This window comes from Ursus americanus, chromosome 10 (assembly GCF_024610735.1).
Source record: "Ursus americanus isolate L20-20 chromosome 10, mUrsAme1.1.p, whole genome shotgun sequence".
NCBI lineage: Eukaryota > Metazoa > Chordata > Mammalia > Carnivora > Ursidae > Ursus > Ursus americanus.
The window spans coordinates 5,720,792-5,733,385 of record NC_142136.1 but is presented as its reverse complement, the minus strand read 5'-3'; the positions used below and the strand labels follow the sequence as shown (position 1 = coordinate 5,733,385).

Sequence of the window (12,594 nt, the reverse complement as noted above, 5' to 3'; positions counted from 1 at the left end):
AAATAAAAGCAAATTGTGTCAGACCCTTTCACTTTGTTTTTGATTCGGAACTACAAAATGGATTACTAAAGAAATCTTCAGAGTTCACACGGCTAGCGTAGCACTGAATTTAAAACAAGAATTAAACAAGTTAAACAGGGGGCCATGTCAACGGTTTACATTTTCCATCATGGGAGAAGGGCTGAGTTGCTTATGTCTTTGTATTCTTTGGCTTTACAGAGACAATGAAGCCACAGGAGTTTTTCCAAGCTGTTCTAACACTGTCCCATTTGCCATCCTTCCTTCTTTGCTTTTCTTATATCCTGCTCCCAGCCCCATTCTAATCCCACCCCTAAAAAAAAAAAAAAAAAAAAAAAAAAGTGGGGGGAGCTCTTCCCTGAAAGAGCTAATTCCTGACTAGAAGCTTATAGTTCTATGGGTTCTGCATATTTTAATCAAAATATTTTAAACAGTTGAACACTCCTATTTAAGGCTCTACTCCGCTACACAAAGGCTGAGCTCATAAGCAAATCTATGTAGATGAATGATAAGTGACCTGAAAAACAGGCTCTTTATGTCAGCAGCTAGGGAAAGCAGCGATTAGGCAGACAGGAGTACCATTTTCATCATTATTTTTCTTGCAAGAACCCTGCTTTTCGTCTACTTTGTAAGGGAACAGTTTGAGAATAAAGTTTTCATAAAATGTTAAAGAAATCACCTTTCTAAAGAAAAAAATGTCCTTTTTGCTGAGGGTCTACAGTCCGTATTTCCTTTCCCTGCCACTCCCATTCCTATGACGCATCACTGCAGTCATGCTGGGATCTCAGACCGTCTCCCATTAGGCAAACACTCTGGGAAACATCACACTAAGGTCGATGTCACACTCAACCTCCTGGGAGCTACCCAAAGCATGTCCGTGGAAGGCAAGGTAGCATCATCGCTCCAACTGCAATGTCCCTCTGAGGATAGTTAATGCACTGATCCACCAACCAAAGGATTTCTCTCAGTAAATTTACAGACAAGAGGTTTTACAATAAGTAATCCAAACATACTGATTACTCTTCAGCGAACTCCATCGGAGAGACCCTTCCAGTCTCTAGTTTTTAGCTGGTCTGGGGAGGATGGCTGAATTCACCTGTCCTCCTACTTTTGCCTACAAGTCAGAAACGTTCAGGGAATTGGCACTCATTTGCATTTCTTTACATCGGTAGGACAAGTGTCAACAACTACGCTTTGTGAAAGATTTAGAACCGAGCGCTTAACAAATCATCTTAACCTCCAGCTCCCGGTTTCTGAGGCTTGAAGCTGTAATTGCCGAGGTTAAAAAGTGCAGTCCCTAGACACACGATTCCCAAATAAATTCTCTTCTTGCCTGAAAAGAAGGCGACCAAGCATGTTGTGAGCTATCACTTGAGCTCTGTCTTTGTGTTCTCCCTGGCTCGGTTGTCCTGTGGAACGACAGTCCATTACCTCTAGTTTATCATCCTGACAAAATGTGAGGAATGTGGATGGGAAAGGACTAACAATTCCACCCCTGGTGCTTTGTGCTTTTTTTCTCTCTATATTAAAACCGACAAGATTAACCCAAACGCAAACTGTGGAGCACAGTTCAAGGGGCTATTCAATCAGCGTTGAATGTGCATTTGTTCACCTACAAAAATACGAATTTCAGACACAATGGAGGGCAGGCTGGCTTATATATGGTATTCAATGGACTGTTCAAACAGCACTATCCATTGCAGTTTATTTTATCAATCTCTGACAGGTCCGTATTTATTCAGAGCCTGACTGTGCTGGGGCCCACACATTATAGGTTATCTGGATATTACCCAGCCATTCTTTTGTATCAAGTCAATCAATATCAGGAATTCAGTATTATGCAGGGGAAAAATGACATGGGGGAAGCAAAATGCTTTGTTAACTAACTAGTATATGGTGCACAGGGAGCAGTACCCTTAGAAGAAATTACTGCTCGACTGAAATTTCCAACAAAGTCACTGTAATTCATTACACAGCGCCACACCAATATAGCTTTGCTCACTTGAAAGTGGGTATTTTTTAGAAGAGGCAACTATTCATCATGCTCAGAAAAATTGTTCTACATAAGTTAATTGGAAATGAAAGCCAGGCTTTGCTATTTTCTGCTGAGTTGAAAGGGGGACAAAAAAAAGGCTTCAACAACCTAACGGACCACAACTGAGGCAACACTACCGATGCCTGTGGATGCGATGTGAGTAATCCACCTCGCAGGGCAGTTGCTAATGTTTCAGCACACAGAACTTCTTTTGATTGCTGCATAAACTCTCAGGGATGGGAGCAGCAGACAGTGTGATTAAAGTAGTTATGGAGACGGTGAATTTACAAAGGATTTTCTGGACCCTGCATCCAAACAGCTGCTCCTGCTCCCTACGTCGACCACCTGCTAAAAAAGCTGACCTCCGAATGAAACAAATCTAATTACTGATGGCGGCTTCATTACAAATGAATTGTTCCACAGTTCGTAGGAACTGATCTGAAACCTCAATTGCATCTGATCACCTTCCTGCCACATCACATTCACGGACTGAAACTTTTCCCTGGGAATAAATATGCCACTTCCCCAAATAAAGCAACCCCTTGGCACTAGGGGTTTTTATTCATTCTCCAACTTAGAAAAGGCTCTTTCATATCACTCCTCCAGGAAGAAATCTTTCTGATCTCTCAAGCTAGCATTCAGCTGCATACTTTCTTAAGTAGACCTTTTCCAGGGACAAATTATCCAGTCATCCAGCCAAGCCATTATCATGAGAATTTTAAAAGAAATTCTACTCTTGAGGATGGGAGCAATCATGGCCATAGAAACCTCATCAGTGTGGGGAGGCAGGCTTCTCCAAAATGCAGGCCTCCAGCAGGTCTCCAAGTCTGTGGCCGCAGCCAGAAACACAGGAATCCTGGTCATCAGGACGGTGAATCAAATAGCAGTCACTCCCCCCCACCCCAAATACATTAGGAAAAGGAGATATTAATGTCCGTGGTGGGAACAGCTACTGCTCTACCTTTTCTTCCAAGTAGACATTTCTAATCTTCCTCCTGATCACACACCCAAGTAGTTAGTAGTTAACACGGAGACACATATACTGAGTTGAGCAATGAACAGGTTAATGCTAACGTCTTCAAACAAGATTTAAGCGTAAATATTAAATTTTGGGTTGGGGGTGGAGGGGGGGGGATCAGCCTCCCCAAACAATCCGTCAGCGAAAGTGTAAAGTGGAGTGGAGCAGACAGCTTGTGGGAAGAGGTGAGGGCGGGCGCCGCGAGCATTGCGCGTGGAAGAGTGACCTCTGTAGGCGCAGAGCGAACACTGGCTGGCCTCTTCCCCGCCCGCCCAGCCCGGGCTCCTGGCCCGCCTAGCCCGGACTCCGAGCCCGGCGCTTTCCCGCACCACCTGGTGCCTCACAATTCCGGACCGGCGTAAAGATGTCACAGCAACTACTTCCTTGGCAAATACAAATCTTACATCAAGGAAAGAGAGTGGTCCATACAAGACCGGGCTGGGTGGACGGAGACAGCACTAAGTAAGTTCTCAGTAGGGTCCCTGTTGGAAAGTGCCACCCGGCATCACGCAAGAATGTGTTTAATCCGATTTACAGCTGTGACGTTTCTTGCCCTTATCATGGGAATTCTTGGTAAAACATGTTGGTCAATTTGAAATTTACCCCTTTTAAAAGAATGGATTTAATTCTTTAATTAAAATGTGATTTGTAAACCAAGTCCCCATCTCTTTACTCCTAAATCCATGGCCAACTTGCTGGTCTTCAGTTAGGCCACTGATTTTCCTTCTGATCTCAAACGCTTACTCCAGAACCCAGCCAATGTCTCCACACTTTTTCCAAGTTTCCCGAGGCTACAATTTCATGATTCTGTAAAATATTTTTGGATCTGACTAGAAATGTATTCCAAGAAAGGAACTAAGATGCAAAACTGAATGCACAGGTAACTAATGAGGGGTCACGGCCGTAAATGCTTAGGGACGAATTGCCTTTTCTAAATCCTCGTAGCTCACACTGAAAGTTAATCTCCACCAGGCCTGGCTTTCTCCTGGCTACATTGTTTGGTAAAAGCAAGTCAGATCCAAGGATTCCATTCCTGCCCAAGCTCCCCAAGCGCCAAGGCTTCGGGAGCTGAATCGACTGGGCAGGGCCGTAAGCTTTTACAGAAAGCGTCCTTAAAATCAAGTCAACTATCTGGACCGCACAGAGTTCGGGGCCACTGGTTCAGAAACGAAGGGAGAAGCCGACGTGCAAGGGCTCTCTGGGAGAAACCTAAGGCCCGTCTTCCCGGCTGGGAGGAGAGGGTTCCCCGCCCGAGTTCTCCGGCGGAGCTGGCGAGCTCCCCGCGCACACTGGGGCAGGCGGCGCGGCGCCGAGGCGCGCGGGCTCCGGGGCGCTGCGGGCGGCCGGGCACTGCAGGCTCCCTTCTCCGGGGTGCGCTCCTCTGCCCCGGGCTCATAGCCCCCGCCCGCCTGCGGGGATCGGACCGCGCTCCGGCGCTCCTTGAGAGCGCAGCATCGCCGCCTCTCTCCGCAGCCCGCCAGCGCCTGCGCGCCGGCCAGCCCTGTTTGTGGCCATGTTCTCTGTCCTCGAAAAGAAGTGAGGGTCAGGTATCGCCATCGGACACTTTCCCGAACATGACACCCGAACCACCAGGGGTTTTTTAGCGGCCGGGAGCTCATGGGGAAAGGAAGGCGGGGAGGGCGCCCCTTAGAAAGGGCTGGAAAGCCGACCGAAGAGTTCCATCAAATAAAATGTGGCGAGGGTGGGGGACAGGGAACTTGAGGTGGGGGGAACCGGGGTTCCAGGAACAGACTCCGAGGCTCCGCGGCCCGGCTCAGCCCTTCCTCCCGCCCGGACGGCGCGACGCGGCGGACCCTAGGCGGGGACCGAGGGGGATCGCGGACGCCACTTACTTGGAGTTCGAGGAATTCCAATAGATGGGCTCTAAAACTATCGACCTGGAAATCGCAGTTCTGCATAAAACCATCAAAACTCCCCAGCAGTACTTCCACACGGAGTCCCTCCTCGCGGCCATGGCCAAGCCGCTCCCAGCTCCGCACTCTCCGGACGACGGAGGAACTGGGCGCGGGCCGGAGCCCCAATTCTCCGGGCAGACAAGGGGGAGAGCGCAGGCAGCTCCGGGGCGCGCCGAGCAGCTCCAGCCGTCGCCGAGGTCGGGGGCGCTCCACTCGGGGCCCTCAGGGCGCGGGGCGGGAGCGCAAGCGCGGGGCGCGGCGGCGCGGCGGGCTCGGGGCTCCGGGGCGCCGCGCCGGACGCAGCTCTGACGGCAGGCTCCCGTGCGGCTCCAGGGTGCCGGGCGCGGGCTGCAGGGAGGGCGCGTGGCCGGGACACAAAGGCGGAGAGACGACTCGCGCGGACGGCGGACGCTGCGCTCCGAGCGGACCGCCTCGCACTATAAATCCAGGGGGGCGGGCAGCGGCCCGAGCGCTCGGGCGCCGCGTCGGCGCGGTTCCATGTCCCGGGGCGCGGAGCGCGGAGCGGCGAGGGGCGCCTCCAGGCGCGCGGGAGCCTCCTCAATCTTCGGGGCTCCCGGCCCGCGGAGCAGGCAGGAGGGGCTCGGTCCCCGCCGCGGGCGCTGGACGCGCACGGGCCTTTGTGTGCGGGGAGGGCGCCGGGACCCTCTCTGCGCGCAGCTCCTAGATCCGGCCGGCGCCGCCGTCCCTGCCGAGGAGAGTCAGCGCGGCCGGCGCGCTGTCAGAACACTATAAACGCGGGGCCCCGCCCCGCGCCGCGCAGCCTATTGGCCCGCCGCCCAGCAGCCGCGCGCCGGTTGGGCTGTCGGCCTGTCCGTCATCCGCCCCCGCCCGACATTGGGCGCCACGAGGCGGGGCGCCGGCTGACAGGTGAGCCCCGCCCCCGGCCCGGGGCGGTGGCGCAAAGGGAGCTCAGCCCGGACCGCCAAAGAGGGGAGGGGGTGGCCTGCGCGTGCACCCGGCGCCCCTCATGCAGTGGGGTGGGGACTCAGGGACGGCCGAGAGGGGAGCGGGGACAGCACGGGGCCACCTGTCTCCGCGCCCAGCACGCGCCTGCATTGCCCGGCAAGTGTTCTAACTTCAACAGAGGGACAACGTCGAGGGCGAAACTTTCCCCGCGGAGCGGAAGACCCGTGGGTTTTCCCGCGGGTCTTCCTCCTTTCAGTGGTGCGTCTCCTTTGCAAGACTGGCTCACAGCCCTGCACGCGCATCCCTTCGCTGCCCCCAGCAGGCCTCTGAGCGATGTGTTCCACACCTGATTTCGGTTCCTAACGTCAGCTGGGGCAGGACCGAAGTCAACGGGGCCGAGAGATGCAAAACGACTCCCGGGGACGTGGCGCCGGCGGGGCTGCCGACAATGGGGCGCAGGCGTCCTGGCTCCGCACCCTCCGCTCCTCGCTTCCCGGGAAGGCAGCACCTCCAGGCGTTCCCTGCGAGTGTCGCTGGCAAACCCGCGCCCGCCGCGGGACCTTCTCCTTAGCCTCTGGGACACACTCACGCCGCCCCAAGGTGACCGAGAGTTTAGGGGTGACGGTGACAAATAGCGCCTAAATGGAGAGGGGGCAGGAATTCTTCACTTTGGTTCTCGGCAAGTGCTTGCCCAAAGAACGCCTTGGACGAGCGCCACCGCCTCAACGGCTTCCACGGACCCACAGCGCCCACTAGCGGCCGGCGTGACTTCCCTGCGTGCAAGCGCAACACGGCCCGCCCACCCGGAACCAGAACCCCGGGAACCCAATCGCGCAAAGTCCAGAGCAGAAGCTTCTAAAATGACCAACAGCAGGGAGAATTCGGCGGAAGTAAGGCACAGTACTAATGTACAATTCACAGTTCGAAAAAAAATAAAATATGCCGTATACCCACAACATGCTTTAAAAAAATCCTGCCTACTCCAGGGTTTAATGTTTGAAACGCAACGAACCAGACGGTACTCCTACAAATTGTTTCTTCAGCTGAATTATCTACTAAGCTAAATTTAAAAATATCAATTGCAGAACATCTCATTTAGATACCAGTATTTCTCTCACTCTTTATAACAACGTTTGAAGATTTTTACAGCTTATTAAGTATTCCTTTTTGGAAATATTAAACATAAGCTAATGGATATTTCAACCGGGAGTGTTGACATTTTGTTAGGACTAGCTTGCTGCGCTCTAAAACACTGAGGCACGGGAGGTACCGAATGCATTCATATTATTCCAGGTAAATCTTTGAGAGGAAAACAACTTCATTTTCCCTAATTGCTAGTTAAAAATAAGCCTCCAATTTGAGGAAATAATTTTTAAAAAGGCTCAAAGGGTGCAAACCGATTTGAAGTCATGGGCAGAGTCCCATGAGGACTTAAAGCACCAGGAAGGGGCAGGTGGTATTATTCATAACTTTGTCACAAGAGTAAAAAAGGAATGGTTTTTAGTGAGCCTAAAAACATTTAAGGAATTCGTTTGAAATTTAATGTAAAGCTAGCTTAATGATGTTCTACAAGAACTAATACTGAGTAACTCAGTACCATGTTTCATAGTTGGCAAACTGACTTTGTGAAGTTTAAGTTGTGACCTCTTAGCTCCTACATCCTCTCTCCAAGTAAACTAGAGGAAATAAAGGAAATTTGCATTGTCTGAAAATAACCCTGGCTTCCATTTTTAGTAAATCAGATATTCACACACCCAAAACATTTTGCCTTGGGGAAAATGTAAATGTACATGTAAAAACTGACTTTTTTAAACCAAGTGTGTATTTGACCAAAAAAAATCCTACTCAAGGATTCCAATGTATAACTAGAGTGTGAATATTCATCAATTTACTTTCAGTAAATAAGATTAATTTATCTGTAGAAAACTAGGTGAAAAACATCAGCAGTAACAACTTCAAGATGATAAAATGTTCCACTGCTGTTGAGATGGTAATTTCAGTTCGGTTGACCCCGTGAACCAGGGAGGGTAAGGAGCACTGACCACCGCAGTCAAAAATCCCTTTTTAACTTTGGACTCCCCCAAAACTTAACTAGCCCGTTACATAACTCTTACCAATAACATAAAATCAACCAACACGTATTTTGTTGTTATTTGTATATTCTGTATTCTTAAGCAAACTCAAGAAAATGTTAAGAAAATCTAAAGAAAATACATTCGCAGTACTGTATTACATTTATTGAAAAAAAAATCCGTGTGTAAATGGAACCACGCAGTTCAAACCCAAGTTGTTCAAGGGGCAACTGAAATTAAAAGCATCACCTCAAGCCATTTGTCTACTATTGTACATATAATGATAGGCAAAAACTGTTACATCAGCACGTACAAGACAAAGTTGAAATTTTAATGCATGCCAAACCAGAAAGAACCTATCACATCAGTTTAAAGCATGTTTATATTTGGACTTCATTTTATGACTGAACTGTCAGGAGAAATGTAATTTCTGAAAATCTGTAATATTACATCTTCACCCACACATTAAAAAAAATGTTTTATCTCATCTGAGCAAGTTACTTCAACTGTTTCTAAAGTTAAGGAAATTTCTACAAGTCAAGTTAATAAAAACTTGGGGAATTTCAGATAGTCAATAGAAGTTGATAGAAGTATGTTTGAATGTATGACGTAGCAAATGTAAAGCTAGATAATTTCAGTTTAAAAAGTTAAGACGGCAACCAATTCTGCCCTAGTAAATTCACCTTACTAAAGTCATACTTCTGTCCCTTTGAATTCCTATGCAAGCTTGGTCTTTAGACCTTATGGTTGTTTCTTGTGCAGTAATCCGTCAATTCTTAGATGTACTTCAAAAGACATCTTTAATATAACTTCTAAAAAACAAAGAACAAAAGCCTTATCTAAATGTTAACATTACAGAAAAATTACTGAAATTTGATATACATGTTGAGTAAATGTTGTCCAAGCCATGAACTTTCTACGTAGCTGTTAATGTTCCCTGACATTGAATGCAGTTTATTTCATAAAAGTCACTGAAATTTTTAGGACTCTTCAGCAAATGATACTGCTCAAATTCCTCAAAGGAAAGACCTTTCAAAACAAGTCTTTTCTCGGTAAACTTTGCCATACACTCCTGCATCTTTCTGCTTCTAAAATTCATCTTATACACTGAAACATCTTAAATTAGCATCTACTTGTATTTATGAGTTTGGTAGGGATAGTATTAGTTACATATTGAGTTCTAGGTCAAAAGAACATTTTTCCCTTTGGGAAGTTTGGTGACAACTGCCCTTATAGACCCTAATAATATATTCCTTATGGAAATAAAATACCATCATTTTCCACTACAGTAGTCATTTAAATCTCTATAATGGATCATTGCTTTTATATTATTAATGCAAAAACAGCATATGTGGAAAGAGTACAGTTATGGCTCCAACTAACTTGAACACTTGGCATGAAATCTCATTTCCTTATTTGCAAACCAGCAAGTTTTAGAGAACAAGCCAAACTCCTGTCACCCTTCCAAATTGGTTTAGGTAGTTTGGAGATAAGTAGGTTAACAGCTGTGCAGTTTTGGTTTTACCATTCATTAATACTAATATTCTAACCTCTCTATACAGGATTCTCACTTTGTGGACTGATTATAGATACTGCGATGTCACTAAGCAACTTAGACACGCTAGTATAAGAAGTTAAATTGTTTTATACATATAAGGAATATCACTGACAGCAATCATAAGGAGATTAACAGGTTATGGGTCCATAAAACCATTTTTGCGCCCTCTATCCCACTTTACAGTAAGATATTCAACAGCACTTAGAAGAGGCTGCAATTATGTGTTTCTTTGTTAAAATTCCTTGCTACTTGTTTTTCAACACATAATGCATTTCCATAAGCCTGGAAAATGAGGAAGAAAACGTAATTATCCAAACGTATACAAAAGAACAAACCTATTTTATTCTAATGCTCGTTAAGCCAGGTTTACTAATCACCAGTTGTACTGACACTCTTAAACACACAACACCCACCATCAGGAATTCCTGAGTCAGAGTGAAACTGCTGGACCACGGAAAATTTTTACTCTTTAACTTACTGGCTTCACAGTAGTATATCTAAAGAAACATATATATGTTAAGATAAACTGTTCCGACATCCTCTGATCTAACCACTGGATGCTTTGGAAAAGAACAATCTTCTGCATTTCAGTTACTGTAGTAACTACAGATATACAGTATATCATAGATCAGACAATGTGCTATCATCTGAAAACCGACAACAAATCTGCTTCAAAATGTACTGTGCAGGGCATTAGCAAATGCAGATCTTCTAGATTACTGAACCAGTCGGTAGCAACTCTAATTACGGACAACTGAATGTTTAAAAAAACAAAACCAGAGTAGTAAACAAAAAACAGGAATAACAAAGATGATAAAGGCGTCTAGGCTAAGTGGCCAACTCAACCAATGAGAAAGCAGGATTTACTGCTTGGGCTTCGACACCAATTCCAGACTCCTAGATTGAGGTCCTTCTCCCTTCAGTGGTCCTTTCTAATTAATAACATTCTGGCATTTGAGTGTTCCTAAGCCTCCTGGAGAGAGCGGTGAGTCTCAAACATTAAGATATCCTGTCTTCAGAAATTCTCATGGCCAGTAATCCAAAACAGATGGATGGTTCAGAGTGTAAAAGAGCAGAAAATTAAGATAACTGAAATCAGAAGCTCTAGTTAATAGTAATGGCTTTGGAGAAATTTTAGTTACGTGACAAGTGGAGGATGCTTAATATAAAATGAGGTATTAGAAATGATACATGGGGTTTTACAAGCCAGGATCCTATGCTTATTTTACTCTGGAAAATTAAAAAGAGATGCAACATCACTGAAAAATTTTAAAATACTGGTCGCCATACAAAAGAGCTGTAGACATATGCTAGGCACAGCTACATAACTGCGTAGTTAACTGAAGACAGAGCCTACTTTGCTACATCTTCATAAGGGAAACTGGAGCGGTAAATCTTTAGCTACAAACCCCTTCCCCTTTTTGCAAGCATTAAAGAGTCCTCACACCAAGCTAATTTAAAGGTTTCGTTTATACAATTGATAATTCTGGAAACTCCACAATAAAAATCCAATAACTACATATTTTAAATACTGTAATAAAAATAAACAAAAGTCATTAGTTAATTCTATAATGCATTAAGAATAACCTAAAAAACAAATTGTGAAAAAGGCATATTTAATAAATAGGGAACATCTGTACTGCTAATAAGTTGGGAGAGAATTTGAACTTTTGTAATAGGTACACAAAGGCAGTGGAAACAAATGAAGAAAACAAATTACTACACATTGTTGCAGCACAGAAAAGATTGGGTGTATTTTATTAACAATTACATCCTCTTTCCTGCAGCCTGGCACAGGAACAATTTCTGTATCTGATGCGAGTCTCCAACAGCAAGCAGATACTGCGATGTCACTAAGCAACTTACTGTGATTTCACACCATATGTGGCAGTAAGAGATTCTTTAAAAATTAAAAGGCACGCATAAGCTAATTTCAAATATTAAGTCCAGGCTACTCTCTTAGATACAATGTTTATAACATTTGTAGAGCAAAACAATTTTTAAATAAACATTTCCCAAAACTTGAATACACAGCCTAAGAACAATGAATCTGCACCAAAAGTTACATTAAAAAAAAAAAATCATGAAATAATTAGAGCTAACCTATATTTAAAGGTTAAAAAAAGATTCATAAGCAACCTATATTCTTTAGGCAAATAAAGTGATTGTTTTAGAGTAACAGGTATCATGTTTGTAAGTCAGTTCTCACTACGGTTCATGCCTACTTAAAATTCTACCTTTAAAGATATTTAAACTGATAGTATTGTTCCTTACCACAATTAGACTCACTGCAGAGCTCAAACTAAAGCAATAGCATTTTTCTTAGCATGCACACAGAAAATAATCTACCATTTAGTCATCTCATTATGTTTCACGTGGAAAGAGTGATCAAATGGTCTTAAAAATATTGGAGAACATTCTCTGATATCACTTTCTTCAATAAATGTTTTAATACCAGTAGACTTAAAACAAACATATGTAAAGATAAATGAGGCAGTCTAGTGTATAAGAGTCATCCATAACGTTTCACATGCAGAAACAAAACAAAACAAAAACTTGTAAGAAGTTTAAATGTGTTTGTCCTGAAAATAAACGTGCAGGTACCTACATTGAAGAGGATTTTACTACCTTAGCCTTTTGTGAAAGTATAAAGCTAAGTTCTTTCTGATGGCCCACTTTGAAAATAATCTAAGATCCTATAAATTTTTAGAAGTATTTTTCTAGTCTTTTATTAAGTATAATTTGTGGTAGTATATACTTATATCCTAAAACAGAGGCACAGGATTGAGAATTTAAATCTTCTTCTGGGTGCTTAGTCTTTCTTACAGGTAATACTGATGTCTTAATTGCCATAGCAGCATAAATTAGGTATTTGTAAAAATAGCCATTAAATACTAGTTCATGAGTATATTTAATGTACATATAAATCCTACATTAAAAGTATAAATGAGGAAATATAGCATAGTTCTAGGGTTTCTAAACTGTTGACCATCAAAAAGTAAACCACCCTCTTTAAGACTTAACAGAACTTTAAAAAAAATTGCTTCAAC

At 44.6% G+C, this 12,594-nt stretch overlaps 1 protein-coding gene across 1 annotated transcript in view; it reads right to left on the bottom strand.

Moving 5' to 3' along the window:
• Positions 1–5,422, bottom strand: part of EFNB2 (ephrin B2) — a 43,730-nt gene extending 38,308 nt beyond the window's left edge. Inside the window, exon 1 of the mRNA XM_045772895.2 lies at positions 4,925–5,422. Within this exon, the coding sequence (XP_045628851.1) occupies positions 4,925–5,046 (122 nt within the window). The 5' untranslated portion in view covers positions 5,047–5,422. The remainder of the gene's footprint in view (positions 1–4,924) is intronic.
• Between the last annotated feature and the right edge of the window lie 7,172 nt (positions 5,423–12,594).